At 45.6% G+C, this 18,087-nt stretch overlaps 4 protein-coding genes across 4 annotated transcripts in view; 3 read left to right on the top strand and 1 right to left on the bottom strand.

The window, feature by feature from the left end:
* LOC126565385 (dual specificity protein phosphatase 3) overlaps positions 1-18,087 on the top strand; it is a 471,876-nt gene that overhangs the window by 72,689 nt on the left and 381,100 nt on the right. The gene's annotated exons all lie outside the window — the stretch shown is intronic.
* LOC126563978 (dual specificity tyrosine-phosphorylation-regulated kinase mbk-2-like) overlaps positions 1-18,087 on the bottom strand; it is a 114,049-nt gene that overhangs the window by 13,530 nt on the left and 82,432 nt on the right. The gene's annotated exons all lie outside the window — the stretch shown is intronic.
* LOC126565801 (ATP-dependent DNA/RNA helicase DHX36-like) lies at positions 10,419-14,186 on the top strand. Its single transcript, XM_050223011.1, has 5 exons — positions 10,419-11,987; positions 12,183-13,273; positions 13,332-13,481; positions 13,883-14,011; positions 14,102-14,186. Exons 1-5 carry the CDS (start codon positions 10,419-10,421, stop codon positions 14,184-14,186), a joined length of 3,024 nt encoding a protein of 1,007 aa, XP_050078968.1.
* Positions 15,343-17,173, top strand: LOC126565884 (uncharacterized). Its single transcript, XM_050223093.1, has 5 exons — positions 15,343-15,547; positions 15,822-15,959; positions 16,040-16,228; positions 16,507-16,678; positions 16,777-17,173. Exons 1-5 carry the CDS (start codon positions 15,343-15,345, stop codon positions 17,171-17,173), a joined length of 1,101 nt encoding a protein of 366 aa, XP_050079050.1.

Here is an 18,087-nt window from a genome sequence, read left to right as displayed (position 1 = left end):
ACGATCAAGTATTAATGATCATATTTTCGTCGATCATCAGAAGAAAGACACACATTTCTCTACTGACTTAAAGCAAACAGCGAGTAAAAGCTTCCATTTTCACCATCGTTTCGTATATTTTTCGCCCATTTTCTTATCTCACATTTTGTTTGATTTTACTCTGTTTTTGTACGCTATAATGATCTACATTTTTTTTTTCTCTTCCCTCTTTCTCCACTCCATTTTCTCTTTTGTTTTCATGAAATAAAACTTTGATACAATTTAAGAAAATGGTCCATCAAAAAACGTTTGTCTCTTAATTTGCATTCTCCTTTATACTGTCTGCGACTTTAACCTCTTGCTTTTTTTCTTTATTACGAATTTGCCTTGCATTAAGTCGGTCAGCATTAACCCCCTTTGCAGCATCTGTATTCAAATGTCACGCGATTCCCTAAGCGACACCTCGCAGAGAACGGGACAACTGGGGGAGACCGCCTGCAACCAAATGCACTAATGCATATTACGATCGATACATGCCTTAAACTCCAAACAGTCAGAAGCTAACAAGTCTCTAGGACACAAATATTGCGGCAATACACACCCGGTCGGTCGGTTATTGGTTTTGTTCCAGTCCAGTGGGACCATTCTTGTGCCACAAATTTTCTACTGGGGGATATACTGGGCGAGAAAATAAAAAGGGGAAAACCTTCGCTGAAATGTGATATTTCGGACCTGAGGGAACCCTTCAGAAGCCCGTGAATAGATCACACTAACAGGCGCATGTTAGTGTTTTGCTAAGAATCACTAACACTGGCACTCTGGCACTGGCACTCGCACGAAATGATAAGGCTTCGATTAGACACTTGAAACGTATATTTTTAATCCGTCTTCAAATGTACGTCATTAGTCATTCGTTTGACATCATCCGCATGCAACACAACAACAGCAGCAATACACACGCTGATGTGTTTATTTATTTCCAACACGTGCAGATAAGGTAATAAGCTGGAACAAAAAAGGGTTGCAAAAAGAAAAGACTCTATATTAAATATGCATAGGTGAAAGATCGTCCACAAAGGCGAACTATTAATATCACCACTAACTGGCGCCCCATAGACTAGCGCGTCGGGTTCAGGTGTGTTTCACGCTCTCCGTTAGTACCTGACGAATCGGTGGCTGGGAGTGTATCACGCAATCCTTCCTTATTTCCTTTTTTTTTAAACAAACCTTAAAAATCAATGCCAACCTCGTCGCGTACAAGAACTCTTTAAGGGTAGCGCAGCCCTTAACCGGGCGGAAAATGACCGCCGCGTGTACTTCACCATGGCTCTGCAAAACTCGGCAGCAGCCCATGGCGAAGAAAAAGCATGGCGGTAGCAAGTTCCAGCTTCGAATATAATTGGTCTCGTTTTTTTTTTTTTGCTCGTCCCGTCGTACCATTTTTTCCCTTTATTTGTTGCCGCAGCGAAACACTAGTAGCTAATGAATGACCATGGCGGTCGAAATATGGTGGGTCTTCAGTTGAATTCAAACACCACCACCGCCACAAAACAGTCACCGGGTCAGTGTATGTGTATTAGCTGCTGTGGTACAGAAAAACTCACGGGACAGTATTAAACGCGTTGGCCAACAGTGGAAGAAAAAATGCGACCCATGCGGCCGATGAACCGCATCAAAAATCGAACCTCACGATAAGCAAGCAAAAAGGCACACACAGGGCTGTCGAAGGGGGATGATCAGTATGAGGGAGGAAATTGGATTAAACGCATCATAAATTATCGATGGCAAGAGGGCCACCAACAAACACTGAATTCAAAATTAGGAGCTTTCCCTGTATTTTACTTTTTAATAGAATTAAGCAATGGTCTTCCATTTAAAGTTGATTTAACACTGTGTGAGTATGACATAAATATTCGAGTTTTGCGTGGACAACATTCAAAAGACTTTGACTGTTGATGCTGTCTTCCTAGACGTGATTATACTTCTTCTTCTTCTTCTTGGATAGTCAGTCCTCACTACGTAATTGGATATTCAGGATTTGAGCCGCGGTCCTGCCGTTTGAAGAGCGACTCCGCTGTCGCCTATACCACCGGGCCGCACCTGATTAAACTATAGTAGCCGGATAGGTAGTCCAGCGTAAAAGCATCAAGACACGCGTCCGGGTCCTTGAAAGGGAATAAAGGCGACGGTCTTTACACGACAGGACCGGATATTGAATCCCCTCCAGACATTCTCGCCGTACACAGACTGACTATCTAGCTACATGGAAAATACACTCAAGAAAGCCTCGAATGGCTGCCCAAGGACCGCCGAGGGTTGTAAAGTCAAAGAAAAAGAAGGAACAGACACCAGGCGAAATTTACCACCGAGAATCTGTCATGAGTTTTGGCCATAGATCAAGATTTTTTTGTAGCGAAAAAGACTAAACAGATCAGATGATGATGGAAATTTGGAAGTCATAGTAGGCTTCTGCAAATTTTGGTAGAGGTTTGATGAACAAGTCAACAATGGCGTAGGGTTTTACACGACAAGAGGACCAGGGTTTAAATCTCGCTGCAGATTCTTTTATCGGACTGTGTATCTAAACCCGGAAGATCAGTAAGTCTAGAACACCACTAAATGCCCGGGCATAACCATCCAAGGTCACATCAATTAGACAAGAACAAGTTTTAAATCATTGCCTTTTGTATGAATAATTCTCAAAGCAGAGTTAGACACCCCTGAAGATCCTTGACAAATATGTCTCTTGCAACACTTTGAGTCACCGTTCGTACGTGCGTGCTTGCGCGCCCATCACGATGACGTCGAATCGTGCCGATGAACTGTTGCCGTTGAGCCGGAAACCTGCGTGTTGAAGTTGCTGAGCACCAAACTCAGCTTCAGGAAGGCTCTTTACACATACACAACATACTCCTCCAATAATGTTTCGCCTTTGTTAGACAACCTGAACCGATGGAAACCTGCCACAAACACACGCACGTATGTACCAACGAGCAGGAAACATTTTGCCGGCTCTGAACCAAGCAAAGATCGTGCTAAAGAAACGCTCTCTGATCGAGGTTCTCGAGTGTCTCTATACCAACCACGCTGCTCTTGCCATATAAGCTCGTCCGCACATGATCGTGCTCTAAATTGAACGCGCAAAACTAACCGCATCATGTGTTCAAACTATCTGTGTAGAGGTACACAACGGAAGGTCTGTTCCGTTGTTGATCTTTGTAAGGCTTCCTACGAAATATGTTGTGATTCACAGCAGTGCTATTTCCTTTGGGATGAAAGACGAGACGAGGGAGTAGGGTAGTAGTGGATGGGTGAATGGATTTGTAATTAAATTATTGAAGAAGTTTTCTTTTTTTCTTATTCATAAAGGACGGTCAGGCTTGAGAAGTTTTCTTTCATTGACTAAAAATATAGACGTAAGAAATCTTAAACACTAGTATTCGAGATCGAAATTCATGGTACATGATCTGAGGAAAGTCCCACCGATAGGAAAATGTGGTTTTGATATCTTCATCAAACCGTTAACGCAAGTAACGATGCATTTTTAGGCATTGGACTATACGTGCCGTTGCACGAGACAAACTAAGCCATTCACCCTAGCACCACACCTCCCTTCTCCCTTCGGACACCTGCTCTTTCTGGCACAAAGAAACGTGCGTAGTACCACCACGCTATTTTTGGCAGATCGTACATTACACGCAACAAAAGTCAACCAGCAACAGGCAGAAACCATTCAGAGCTTGACTTGAAAAATCAGCTCAACAACCCTTTGCCCTTGTGCCAGCTTGCTTCAAATTTCATCTCTATCCCCCCCCCCCCCCCCCCCGCCTCCCTAGGGGGCCGACAGCAGCTTTTCTCTTTTCAGTCCACCACAACATCCGAACCATATCACACGATCGGCCACTACGTTTAGGCCCTTGCCGTTAAGAGGGGTGTTTTTTTTTCGCTCTTCCCAAGCAGCAAAGCGGCCAAAAGCATTTTTCGGTAATTGGGCATTTGATTTCATTCATTGAAATCCCATCTTCTCCCCCGCCCCGATTTAATTTGCGAGGAATGAACTTTTCCTCCAACGATCGATTGGCTCCAACGACCCCCATGGTGGCGGTGGTTTTCTGTTGTTGTTTTGTGTGTTTAAATATTCTCCCTCAAAATGACTCTCACGGGGCGAAGGGAGGTACAGTGCTGGTGGATGATGTTGGACTCGAAACACTAGCCTCCCTCACCTTCTTTTTCTTTTTTTTTTTTTTTTTTGATAATCATCATCATCGGCATCGGTGTGTCGGCTGACGAGAGTGCGATTGTGCGAAGCGAAAATCGAATAACTCAATGATTTTTCTGGCTAGCTTTCTTCTCCTGCTCGCTGGGTGTGGAGGGGGGGAGGGGGGGGGGGATGTTATCAACTTCTTCCCAGTTTGTGTTTTCCAACGGATCGGTTTCCTTCTTCTGCAATATCCATTATTATTTTAATGGAATCACATCTCTTTCCACTTCACCGGCCAAAACACAAACCCAAAAGATGAGCCATGCGCCCATCACTCGCACACTCTCTCTCACTCTCTCCACTCCCTTTTCATCAATGATCGACCATTGTGTTATGTATCGATGTACCACCAAACCGCTCATATGTTGGCTTCAATTCTTCGTCTCCCACAGCCCAGCAGCCGGCAATCGCGGCCAAATATGCTGAATCAAGTGCAGCGTGCGCCTTCCACAATACCGAGCGAGACAGGGAACGGGCCAGAAGAACGAGAGCCCACGATATGACGGGTTGACTGACCGTTCGTTCACGGCGAAGACGATATGGCATTGTGTGTAGCGCATCATCATCATCATCAGCACACAGACACAGACAGATACATCGCGCAAGAACCGCGCGATCGAAAACGCACACGCAACGAGGGCGGGGAGTAAGCAGTTCATAAGCCAGGGCCCACTGGTATGTGCAGGATGCCGTTGCTGCACCAAGCCAGATCGCGCGATGCACCGAAAAGGGGTGAGTGAGTGTTCGTGGAAGAGAGAAAGAGCAAGAGAGATCGGTGAGTGTGTGGTGTGATGTTCATCGTCGATTAACTGCAGCAAAACAGCAGCCAAAGCAACTACGGGGCAGGTCCGCCTGTTCTTGCTACTCACATTCAAGTGGGTTGCTGATCAACAAATGTGCGTCCGGATTCTAAACGTTTAACCCTTGAAGGAACATAGGTCCCATCACACTTCGGACATGAGGTTCATAAAGAGACGAGCATGGACTTACTATTGTAAAATTTAAAAATTAACTTGGCGACCAATGACGACGAAGTTATACAAAGTATCTCAAATTTTCCTTGAATTTTATCAAGACTTTAATAAATATTCTTTGATGATCGTCTAGCTAGCTTTGTGAAAGTGAGCCGTTTCAAGGCCTTCAGATGATCCTCTAACAATATCACAAAAAATGAAGATTGGCTCTTTGAATTCTGAGGAAATTATTAGAAGGTTCTTCTTGAAAATTGTCTAAGGATCTTTCCTGAGGTCTTCTCTGGACACTATGAAGGTCAAGTTAGGACCATTAAAACTCATTCTTCTTTGTATGTTGGCCCTTGGTGACATCAGAATATTCTGAAAGGCGCGCTCTGCACCTAAACACACCTTTTCTTTGGCTCGATGTAGAATACGGAGTGCTTAGGGTCTCGCGATATACTTCGCGATATCCAACAATTCCTTCCTATCCAATCCAATATTCCTTGAGTCTCGTAAGCCTTTCGACAGCCGACATAACCTCAAACTTCAACTTTATTTAAACACTTAAATCTCAAAACTAAATGTAAATAGTTCTTTCAATTCGCTCATTGTACATTGAAGAGTTAATAAACGTAGAAACGCAAAGTGTACAAGAATAAGACAAGGTGGCCACTTCCAAACAGGATCACAGGGCACCAGGATCGTACGCTGAGTGAACGAGAAAGAAACATCGTCTCTTGCCTCTTCTCTTTCGCTCGTTCCAAATTGAGAAACATTGGAACCGCGCTCAGAACGAATCCAAACAGGATGGATCCAATGTCGGAGACCGCCGCCGGGCAGCATAACCTCTTCCACCCTCCCGGCTCTCCTCACCTCACCTCTCTCACCCCTGTAGATGCAAGCGGCTAACATGTGAACGTCAAAAAATGGAAGATGCCGAAAATGACTTCTACTTTTGTGTAGCGCAACACCAAAAACAACAAAACTCTCCAATCGCTACCTTCCCTCCCCCTCCCAAAAGGAACGACCGTGCTCTGGCTGATGGCGATGAACCAAAAGGGGGCTTTTTCGACCTTCTTCCCTTTTTATTTCTCCTTTGGTTCTGTCTCTCTCTCCATCCATTCTATCCTTACGAGTCGCGGGCCTCGCGCGCACAGATGCTGCGTCTGATCGTGTGGAGGGATTTCTTCTTCAAACCATTACCACATTATTGGCCACCCCACCAGCAACACACCAGCATTAGCAACAAAGGTGGGCGGTCTGCGGTGGAGGAGGTTTCATAGCAACCCTTGAAGGTGTACACACACACGCACATCTTGCACCCTACACAGATCGGGTGTGTTTGTGTGTGTGTAGTGCGTGTTGGTTTTTATACCAGGTCCAGATTTCCTTCTTTCTCATTGTTGATGTTTGCCTTTTAGAGATGTTTTCATCGGTTTCTTGAATCGAATTTTCTGCTGCTACATCGATCACCAAGGGAAACATCAGCAAACAGACACCAGCGAATGCAAAGTAGGCAGGACAGGAAGCTGGATTTGCCATTCGATAGTTGGATGGATTAAGCATCTTTTAAGATTTGGACGCCTTTGAACAATTGTGAAGTCAAAGACCGAAATTAAGAATTGTACCTAAAAATAGACCGAAAAAAAAAATTCGCTTAACGATGTCACGAAATGTCTATCAATATTCCACTCAGATGATGAGTTCTTTGCCGAAATTGGAATACATGAGGTCAGATTCTAGATTTTTTGCTAAATTGCCGATCTTTACACTGCAGGACCGGATGTTTTATCCCATCTGGATCGTCTCTATCAAGGTTCGAGAGGGTCGAAGTTATCTTAAAGATTCTGTTAAGATTGAAATGTTTAATGTTCAGCAAATAAGGCTATGAATATTCAATCGAAAGAAAGCTTCCAATAAAAGGATACCAAACTGATATACGACACGGCTAAGCTTTGCCATGAAAGTCAATAGTGGCTGCCACTCTGCGAGGACCTTTTTGAGCTTGTACAGCCAAAGAAGATGAGGATGAGAGGGCAGTTTAGATAAACTATTTTGTTTTACTTTTTCTGATTGATTGATAAATTAATAGAGACTTTGAGTCATTAAACTTCATTGCCCATTATGTCTGTCAAACGTCTGCCAATGTCCGCCAGGACCAACCCTCTTGAGATTGCAGTGTCAGAAGATTTATAAGCATTTTTGTCTTCTTAGCCTTGAAGTTGCTTCTAGACCATAGACTTCCAAGATTCCAACAATGCCTGACGATTCGGTGTGCGCGTCAAGAATCAATTTTATTATTACATTCCATCACAGGACCCTCTTACTTACATCACACTCATCTACATGAAGGCATTTTTCCTTCCGTTTCGATTACATCCGCACAACCACCACATCACGATCTCTGTGTGTCCTTTTTGATCGTTATCCTGTATCAGCATGAGATTGGTGAGCTTCTTTCGGTTTGTGGACTGCTCTGCAGATATCTCTCTTCGTGCGGCCCTTTATACTGCTTCTTTGCAGTACGTACACCACCACACTGCTGCTACCTTCCGAAAAAGGGTCCCCTTCTACAGCACCGAACTGATTTATTTCCCACGGTAGTCCTTCTGTAAGGACAGGAGACTTTTAGCAACACAATAAAGACACGAAATAACAAACACAGAGACACACCGCTCACTTTACGCACAGGTAGCTTTACTACCTTCTGTGAGAAGAAGCACTTGATATGTGGTTTACAGCTGGTAAACCTTACAACATTACACCAGGCAACAAAAAGAAACTGGGGAAAAGGACACATACACACACACACAACCGCAGTTGACCGATTTTCCAGGAAACAACCTGATCCAATACCAACATGTGTACGCACACACCAAAAAGGATAAAATCGCACCACACAGCTACCACTTACAAACGCACAGACACACACACACAACGAGGAACAAATACACTGTGCGCGCACACACACACTCGTATCGCACAATTTTCTTATTTTTCCTCTCTGCAGACAGATTCGAAAAAAAACCCGTGTGTGTTTTTCCTTTTACACTTTACAACACACTTTTTCCAACACTTTTCCTCACTCACGATACGAAATTTCCCTTTTTTTCTCCTTAACAAGAAAAAAGGCGTGCGTGTGTGTTCGTCGGTTTGCTCCCTCTCTCTCTCTCTCTCTCTCTCTACTGCTGCTCTGCTGCTGAATGTCAAAAACTTCTTCCGTCAGCCAACAACCAGCGACCAAAGAACGGCTGGCCAGAGGGTGGCCTACTAAACAACGACCCTTTTTTTTGCACGCACTTTTCATGTAAAACGGTCGGCTACGGACGGGCCAACACATACACACGGTGTGGGTTTTCCTGTAACCAATTTTGCGATCCGAAAAACAGGTTTCCGGGTTCTCGGAACGATGCGATCAGCGGACAGCAACCGTTGCTCAGTCTGATATTCTGATATTCCCGTGTTACATTAAACAAATTACATGTTTTTCTCTGCATGTGTGCTGCTGCTATGGACTCCCGACGGACCGACTGAGACTGGCTGATGCTGTTTATGCTGGCTGCTCTGCTAAAACATCACAAAGGAACCACCTCGCGAGTGTGGCCACCATCGTTGCCGTGGTCGTACGTCGTGTAGTCGTGGTTGTCGTGGTTCTCTTCCGTTTTCTTCTCATCGGAGTTTTCCACTAGTCTTCCTTTCCGTTTTCTGCTGCTGCTTCTGGTGCTGCGACCGTCGTTCTTTCAACGTTTGCTTTGCCTTCACTTTCTTCGCTTCTCCGCTTCTTGACTTCCTCTTCGTTGCATGTCGACCTCACACGCACACACACCACCAACTCTCCGCACACGTACGCACAAACACACACTCCAGCCACATAAATATACAGACCCCACAAACGCTAAACGGCAAGACGTTGTGTGCTTTACAACGCACTCACACACACACCGTTACGCGTACACTCGCCAGCCGTCGTGGAGAAAAATAAGGGGTTGTGGTGTGTGGTGGATTTTCCCCATTTTCGTGACCGAAGAAAAAAGCACGCACTGTTGCTTGCACGCACGTGTATGCACACACACATGTACACCCTTCCTTGGTAGTATGGAGAGAATCCTTTACCGTACAAATAACGGCTTTTTCCCGATTCAAGCCTATAGTGGATGAAGCAAAGAATTAACGATTTTTCGCGTCACTTTCTTCGGACACTCGTCTTTGCTGCAGGACGACCCGCGCACTATTGCTTTATCGAACCATCTGCAAATCCTTTTTTTTTTCGTTACCCCGTTCGGTACGCACTTTGTCTCCTTCTATCGACCACCATTAACCAGTATTGCACGATTTCTTCACGATGCTTGGTTTTCTTCTCGCATCCGCTTGATAGCAGTGACTACTTGTAATTATTGTTTTATTAACTTTATGTTTGCAGTCCTTCCGAAGAGACGCACGCACCGCACCGGAAGAAAACGGAAGAAAACTCGATTTGCAGGCACAACAGGCACGGGGTGCTCACCAATTCAGCTTCTTTCAATTTTCTCGGCTACCACTGGCCAACGCCACTCTTTGCATGCGTTTTTCTTGGTTTGCTGCTACTGTTGCTGGTGTTGTTGTTGGTGAGCTGCGCGTTTGACGCGGCGTGTGACAGCAACGCGTACACAATTCCCAAGCGACGTTTCGTCCGGAAAACGTCAAACGCTTTGTCGACTAGGTCGACATAGGGGAAGAAATAGATAAATATTACAACAAATTGTGTTTAAAATCATTGTTAGTAGTTTTATTGCATCGAAGACTAAGCAACAAATGTAACGAATCATATATGAACTCATAAAAGCGCCCTTTTATTCTTTAAATTGACATTACGCATAAATTGCTCCCAGGGCACGAGCATGATTCGACATCAACTGTCGCTGTTGTAGCCCACAATCAAAACAAACCCCTTCAAAACCCGGCTTAATTTGCAAGGGGACGCCGAAAACCGTACTATAACTAGTCTAAAGTGCTCGCATTCCTGCAATGTCCGATTCGGAAGAATCACTTGAAGAGAAATTACGCAAATTTCGTTTGTGGAAGGTAAGAAAAGCGCCGTTTAAAATGCTCCTGCTCCAATAAAATGGTACTGAAGCTAAAGGTCCATTTAATTGCAGGAAGCTTCATCAGATGGTTGTGCGTCATACAACGTATACGACACAGCAGCAGGAACTAGCTACAAAAACGATAGTCAAAGAGAAAGTATGGACCGAAATTCACAAAAACCTCCATCGCACTTAAGAGGGCGTGAGCTGGGTATGTACTACCGGAACAAGGCACGCCGAAACAATCAAAATGCCGACACAGTCGGCGCAAACGATGGACAATGGCGTAGCGAACGGCACAAAGGATTACAGCGCCGCAAAGCACAGGAACGGTCCAGTTACGAAGCGAACGAACCAGGCAGTTCGAACCGCTTTCGTCGCTATCAGGACCAACGGGACATCAGGTTAGAAGACCAAGCGGAAGCACCGCCACCCGGGTTGCGTGGTCGAGAATTAGGACTGTTTTACCGCGATCGTACAACAGCGAAATCGAAGCGGCGTGAAAAGCAGAATGCAGTGGACATTACCCTACCGCGCTTGCAGATTGAGGAGATCCGGAACCATCTGCAGATAAACCGGGGCTTCGAACAGAGTGACATATACCGGGAGTTTATCGAAAATGAAAACATCCGTTCGGTGTTTAAGAACGAGTATTTGCGTGTAATCAGTAAAACGCTCCAGGAAACACTACAGGAAGAGAGTTCTGCGATTTCTCGGGACGCACCCTTGGACGAGGATGCATATAAAGCGATGTTGATGGATGAGGAATTAGATACTGAACTTGAGTACAAGCGGACTCCGCTGGGTGAGTTTCGCAAAACGTTACCAGCCTACGCTCACCGTACGGCCGTACTGGACATGATCGAACGGCATCAGGTGATTCTCATTAAGGGTGAAACGGGTTCGGGCAAAACTACGCAAGTACCTCAGTACATCCTCGAGGAAGCTAAAGCTTGTGGCCGAGAATCGCGCTGCAAGATACTTTGCACCCAACCACGCCGGATTTCGGCCATAACACTTGCCCGACGTGTGGCAGATGAACGGAACGAAGCGCTTGGCCGTTCGGTTGGCTATCAGATCAGGTTGGAATCGGTACCACCGAGAGGAGACGGTGGTAGTATCCTGTTTTGCACTACCGGCATTGTGCTGATGTTGATGCAATCGGACCCATTGCTTCGTCGGTACACGCATCTGGTGCTGGACGAGATACACGAGCGTGACGTCATTACGGATCTACTTCTGGCCATCATTCGGATGGTACTTCCGTACCGGAAAGACCTTCGAGTGATCCTAATGAGTGCAACCCTAACGGCAGAAACATTCTCACAGTACTTCAACAACTGTCCCATGGTTGAAATCCAAGGGATCACCTACCCGGTACGTGAATACTACCTCGAGGATGTTCTGGCGGAGCTAAAGTTTTACACCTTTGAAGATAAGCAAGCAGCCAGACGGAGAGGAAACCGACACGAGTCACAGCGACGTGAAGACGCGTTCTACGACATGATCGAACCGTACTGCGAAGAGATTCGCGGTCGCTTTCCAGCACCGGTTCTTCGTGCGCTTCAAAATCCGGGCAGTGAAAACAGCCAGAATGAACTGATTGTGGAGCTACTGTACTTTATCACCTGCGCAAAACCGCCCGGAGCTATTCTGGTGTTTCTGCCAAGCTTGGCACAAATATCCGAACTGTACCGGATGATCCGAGAACATCGTTTGCTTTCGCAGGTAAGTAGTGATGGGTTTCGTGGAACGTACCCAAGGCTGCGATTTGGGTTCGGTGGATTCATTCGAATGGATCTGTGGAACCGTCAGGAACCTTCCGGAACCGTCGGAACCATCCTGCCGGAGCTGGTTCCGATGTTTTGTGGAGTTGTCCGTAACCAGTTCCTCCGTTTTGCTATTTTTTCCCCATCTTTACAGGCAAGGCTCATCGTGTATCCGTTACATTCGCAAATACCCACCCGAGATCAAACGGCCGTATTTGAACGTCCCCCAGACGGGGTACGTAAAATCATCCTCTCGACCAACATTGCCGAAACGTCCATTACGATCAACGATATTGTGTACGTGATCAATGCAGGCCGCCACAAGCTAAATATGTACGAAAATGGTGTTTCGGTGTTGCGCGACGAATGGATCTCAACGTCGAACGAAATTCAACGCAAAGGACGGGCTGGGCGTGTCCAGGAAGGTGTTTGCTACCACCTGTACAGCCGTGCCCGTAGGGGCACGCTGCTGGAGAATGTTCCACCGGAAATTATACGCGTCGCATTGGATGAAGTAATTTTGCAGATTAAAATTCTACAACTCGGCGACGCGCGTGCTTTTATGGAACATTTGCTCGATAAACCGGCCGAAGAGGTGATCGAGCAATCGCTGAAGCTGCTGAACGGACTGAATGCGATCGACAATGATGAGAAGCTGACACCGCTCGGGTTTCATCTAGCTCGTCTACCGATGGATCCACGCACCGGAAAGATGGTCCTGCTGGCAAGCATCTTTAGCTGTATCGATCCGATCACCTCGATCGCGGCTAGTTTAACGTTTAAAAATGCATTCTATAAACCGCTGGGCAAGGAGAAGGAAGTCGATCGGATTAAGCGCAATTTTGCGGAAGATTCGGCAAGTGATCATATTATGCTTGCGAACGTAATTGCCGAGTGGCGTAAGCAATCGAATAAGGGTGGATTTTGTGGAAAGAATTTCTTGAACGGGGCAACATTGCAGCAGCTATCCAACATGAAGGGACAGTTCTGTGAGTATCTGTACAGGACGAAGTTTATGGCTGGTGCGGAGGCTGAATCAAAGCAGGACAATCTGCACTCGGATAATATTGATCTGCTACGAGCAATCGTTGGAGCTGGATTGTACCCGAATGTGGCGTTCGTGCGGAAGGTGATCCGGTCGCGGAATAGTCCGGATGGGCGAGCGATCCTGAACGTGGAACAGCAGGGTAGAGCGGAAATTCATCCCGGATCGGTTAATGGCAACAGGGGCGTTTTTCATTCAAAGTAAGCAATCGGGGTTTGGAGAGTATCTTTTGTATAATCCTTGTTTTTTGTCCTATAGTTTTGTCGTTTACTACGACATGCAGAAGCTTAAGGCGCTCACCATCTTCGACACGACCGTTGTGAACCCATTCCCGCTACTATTCTTCGGAGACAATCACGTGGAAACGAACGAAGGACGTCAAATGATCTCCATCGCCGGTCATTACTGGTAAGAATTTAGTCTTCAAAATCCCTTTAATGACAAATTAAGCTATTTTTTATGTTTGCGATAAAGAAAACAGTTGATCAAACAATTAACTCAAGTTGCGGTCTGGACGAACTTTCGTCTATTTGCCTAAAGAATAATTAAGCCAGGCAGATCTTAGCTAATGATAATTGGCTAAGGAACTACAGCAACATTTGCACGATGTTGCCCCTTTAGGATGACAAGGTCTCTGAGTAGATGAAGCTCGAATAACGAAGAGTCTTCGATTACGAGACTATTGAGATTGAATTAGACTAGCCAGATGAAGTTTCTTTGAATACGAGGTGTATTAACATTCGAAAAGTACACTGCCAATAACAACTAAAATCACTATTTATCTAACCGTTTTCCTCTTTCTTTCACAGCCTCAAGTGCGATAAAGAAACGTACGACCTGATACAGGACCTGCGGGCAGGCTTCAATCTGTTCCTGCAGAAGCAAATCTGCAACCCATCACCGGTCGATTGGAACTCACGCGAAGGCGAACTGTTAAGGTGGGCGACATTTTGTTTCTGCTTAATTTAAAAGTCTTTGTTTTTTATCCGAATTTTCCCGCCCATTTTGTTTCACTCCGATCTCTCTAGATCTATCATTAAGCTGATAACACTCGGCTGCAAGTTTGAGGATGGTTTCGATGATGACGATGCAGAGGAACAACACTCGGGATAGAGAATGTCAACGCTCCAAGTAAGATAGGCAGCGAGAAATCCTGGCGAAAAACTCACCAAATACACGACCGGCTTCTCAAAAGACCGTGACGGTAGAGAAATCCAGCTGGATTTAGAAGAAGCGGACAATTAAAGTGAGCTTTCCTCCAGTTTTTCCCCATTTTCTGTTGGCACGAGTTCTGCAGAATAGTTGCCTAGCGGGCGCTTTAAAAAAGGGGACAGTAGTGGGAGGCAATTTCCATGCGGATGCGGATTAGTTGCGGTTGGGCTCACGGCATTCTCGGCCGTTTATTGCACAGGAGCTCTAGTCTAGACATATTTGTTTCATTTTAATTTTCGCCATTCTAGGTTTGTTATTTGTATTTATTTCCCGCAAAGCACGCACCACTTTCGTTAATGAATGTTCGCTTTTAATACAATTTTACCTTAAAATGATTAAATAAAACTAGTTCTAAAACAATGAAAAATAAATAAGCACTCAGCCGGCGGACATGACGTCAGAAGCAGACTTTCATTCAGAAATATCACAATCGATTCCCATTGATGATGGGAATTAATATCCTTTTCCACCGAGTTCTCCGTGGAGATCTTCGAGTGGAGGTCACCCTCCCACCGGATACGAAATCATGAGTGTAACATTTATTCCATTTCCGGCAGCCAGTGTGGGGGGTTGTGAGGGCGAAAATGAAAACTAAGCATTCAGTACCAGTCGGCCAGCCTGAAGCCCGTCTAGAAACAAACAGCAGCGTTTGGCCCGCCGGTCGATTGCTTTCCTATTAGCCCGGTGGATTTAAGCTAATCCGGGAAATAAATTTTTATTTCCTTCCCTTCTCCTCGACACATCCACGGCGTGCGTGCGTGCGGTGCAATGTGATGCTGCCGAATGGATGCCTTCTTGTGCGCGTACGCATGCTCTTGTTTGCTGATTTGCCACAGCTTCTCGGGAGGGGTTTTTATGAAGGGAAAGTTCTTCCTCGAACAAGGGAAAAGAACCGTTGGTTTGAATGCTGACTGGCATTCCATCGTCTGTCGTCTTGTGTTACGGTCGAACGGTTGAGCTCGTCGATGACAAGTCCTTCTGTGAAGTGTAGTCCATCAGTTTCAAGTTTTCTTCCTTAATAGCTGTAAAATTAAGTGTCCCCAAAAACGTGTTCAAAATGGTGATTATCTTGCTCGTGCTACTAACGCTTAGTAGCCCAGTTCTTACCAATCCAACACCGGAACCGTCCTGGAAATCGGAAATGGAACGTGAACTTGCACCGGATGGACTGTTGGTTCGTTTGGACCGTTTGGTGAACGTTTGTGTGGCAAACTATGAAGATCTTACCACCGATTTACTACTCGGCATAGCGATCGCCAATGGTTAGTCTTCATTCTCCTTTAAGATTTAAAATCCGCGTTAAAAAAAGTGTGGTGAAAAACATGGATGTCTGCGGGTATTTTGTCTGTGTCCTAAGCTCACCTAATCTCTGTTGCCTTTCCATTCCATTCCATTTCGTTAATTAAATTGCATTTGCGAATGGAAAACAAAGAATTGAAAACTCCCTCAAGGGCAATCTGAAGTTATTTCGCTCAAGAAAACCTAAAATAAAATCCTCTTCTTTCATTGTCCCCCGTTTTGCCCTTCCTTTTGAAGCACAATTGAAGACCATCTTGAAGCAACCGCTTCAGGCACAGCAGCGCCAGTTTGTGGAATCGTTGGCGAAGAAGTGTGATTTTGTTGAAAGTCGTATCGAGAGTATCTTTAGCTTCCCGAGTGGTGCTAATGCAGTTGGTAAGAGTTGGGTTTCAAAAATATTTCATTTTGGTTTCTGTGATTCTTCAAGTTATGTGGATTCTTCCGTTTTTTCCCAGTATCTAAACTGTTGATAGATTCGGAGTTCTGGCAGTCCAAAGGCGATGCTAATGTGGCCAGTCCGGATCTGCTAGGAAATATACGAAGTAGACGACGTCGCAGTCAAATGTTGATGGATGATCCGCAAGTCATGATGGAGAGCTATCTGGAAGCGATCGATGCCGGAGGACCTAGTGAGCTACAATCAGGTGAGTCGATCTCCATGCATCTACAACATTGTCACAAAGACTCCCCGTTCAAGAATAATCGTTGTCCAGGGAACCTCTTCTTGGAATGAGACTTATTGCCTTTTAGGCAAATCCTCGCGTCTTCAACGACTTCAGGGATAAACAAAAAACTCCAAAATAGATTCCAACTTCCTTGGTCTATCTAAAACCTACTACTGAAACCTTGATACGCAATCGTGTATAACCCATAATCTCATTAACTATTTCTATTTGCATGCTTTTCAATCCCATACCCACAGACGAATGTTTATCGGAGCTTCTAGTCAACGAGTCGGAAAATGAGTTCAACACCACCACTAATCCGAAAACCGGACCACCACCACCAACTGCTCACCGTCTCATCCTTAGCCGTGAGTGTAGTGCCGCAATGTCACTACGCAAACGATCCTACGGTTACCATCTAACGCACAAGTAAGTAAGCAGGTTAGCGCCACCCGCGAGTTCTTGACCTGCCCGCCGAGGGGGGTATTAACACACTTCCTTATCAACGTATCTCTTGCATGGTCCAGATTGCTCTTCTACATCGTACTCGGTCGGCAGCGGTTTGCGAATGTGGATCGTAGCTTCGTCGCCGATGGGCAGCGTACCCTATGCGAGCAGATACTGCGCGAATCGGAACTGATTGCTGGATTTGATTATCCGGATCTATTTCGAGACCTGTTCATGGAGCAGGTGTTTCTGTGCGCGTTCAGTGATGCACCGGTGATGGTGGAGTTTACTAATCCGGCCTGGTTGGCGGCGATCTTCAGCTGGCAGAATGGTGAAGGATGCTTCAAGTACTATGCGGACGAGGGTGATGGTGTGGTTGGTCCTAATGCGCTAACCACACACTGTTCCACACACATGACGGGTGTGGGAGCGGCACTGTTGGGACTGTTTGCAAGGCTTCAGATGGTAGGCCAGTGATCGGGAATGCTGGGTCTATAAATGAGTACTAATCTAGTCTAACATCGAGCTGTACATGCCATCTACTGTATGTATGTGTGTCTGTATATCTATGAAATAAACAAATTTATCCGAACCAGACGAATCATCAGAGAAATAGAAGGACCGTCATCATTCATTACTCTATGATTAATAAACCACAGCTCGAGCTAATCGTAACCTGAGCCGAGCGAAGCATTAAAGCCACAAAAGACAAGTCCCTTTTAAGAACTTCTTTCGTACTGTTGGTTGGAGGTCGAAATTCACACAGCCACAGAGCAGTCCCAACCTTTGCGGGGCTTCACCATCATTGAGACGGAGAAATGTGTACGCTGCGCATGTTGGAGACAAAAAAAAAAACCGTCGGGACTTTAGTTACTCGCTTCACCTCGAACTGAAAGCAACTGGCCAGTCCGTCGGTCTGTGTGTGTCTCCTCGTCGTGCACGCTGGTAGTACACTTATCTTGGCAGCGTCTTAACAGTCTTATCAGTGCTTTAAATTTAAACTCATACATGGCGGTAATGGAAGGGGTTTAAGATTCATAAATACGTCCAGTGTCACGCAAACGGGGTGCTCAGGGATCTCCTTCTCAAGCAAGAAAACAACCAGAGCGAGGCATCCAGATGCAATCAAAATGGCTTACCATGGTTGTTTGCAAGTGATATAAGACACGTGAAGTAATAGTCGAGTTCCTCTTCTGCATCTGTGTTTTGTGAGGTTAAGGCGCAACATTGCCGGAACCACTTCCGGAGTCTCGTGCGATCATCCGGACGATGTCAACGTCCATTACTGCAATCAGACTGGAATAACTCTCTCTCTCTCTCTCTCTCAGCATCTTTGCGCTATCACCACTAGAACTCGTGCATTTCGTGATAGCAGTGGACCACGGTAGCGG

This window comes from Anopheles maculipalpis, chromosome 3RL (assembly GCF_943734695.1).
Source record: "Anopheles maculipalpis chromosome 3RL, idAnoMacuDA_375_x, whole genome shotgun sequence".
NCBI lineage: Eukaryota > Metazoa > Arthropoda > Insecta > Diptera > Culicidae > Anopheles > Anopheles maculipalpis.
Note: the sequence above shows the minus strand (reverse complement) of the source record. Positions and strands in the feature narration are given on the sequence as shown.

Bases quoted from the DNA above. Each gene is read 5' to 3' on its own strand.
- LOC126565801 (XM_050223011.1), top strand. From the start codon at position 10,419: ATGGACCGAAATTCACAAAAACCTCCATCGCACTTAAGAGGGCGTGAG. The intron at 13,274-13,331 runs GTAAGCAATCGG...TTTGTCCTATAG, and splicing joins AGGGGCGTTTTTCATTCAAA to TTTTGTCGTTTACTACGACA. The intron at 13,482-13,882 runs GTAAGAATTTAG...TTTCTTTCACAG, and splicing joins TCCATCGCCGGTCATTACTG to CCTCAAGTGCGATAAAGAAA.
- LOC126565884 (XM_050223093.1), top strand. From the start codon at position 15,343: ATGGTGATTATCTTGCTCGTGCTACTAACGCTTAGTAGCCCAGTTCTT. The intron at 15,548-15,821 runs GTTAGTCTTCAT...TTCCTTTTGAAG, and splicing joins CGGCATAGCGATCGCCAATG to CACAATTGAAGACCATCTTG. The intron at 16,229-16,506 runs GTGAGTCGATCT...CCATACCCACAG, and splicing joins ACCTAGTGAGCTACAATCAG to ACGAATGTTTATCGGAGCTT.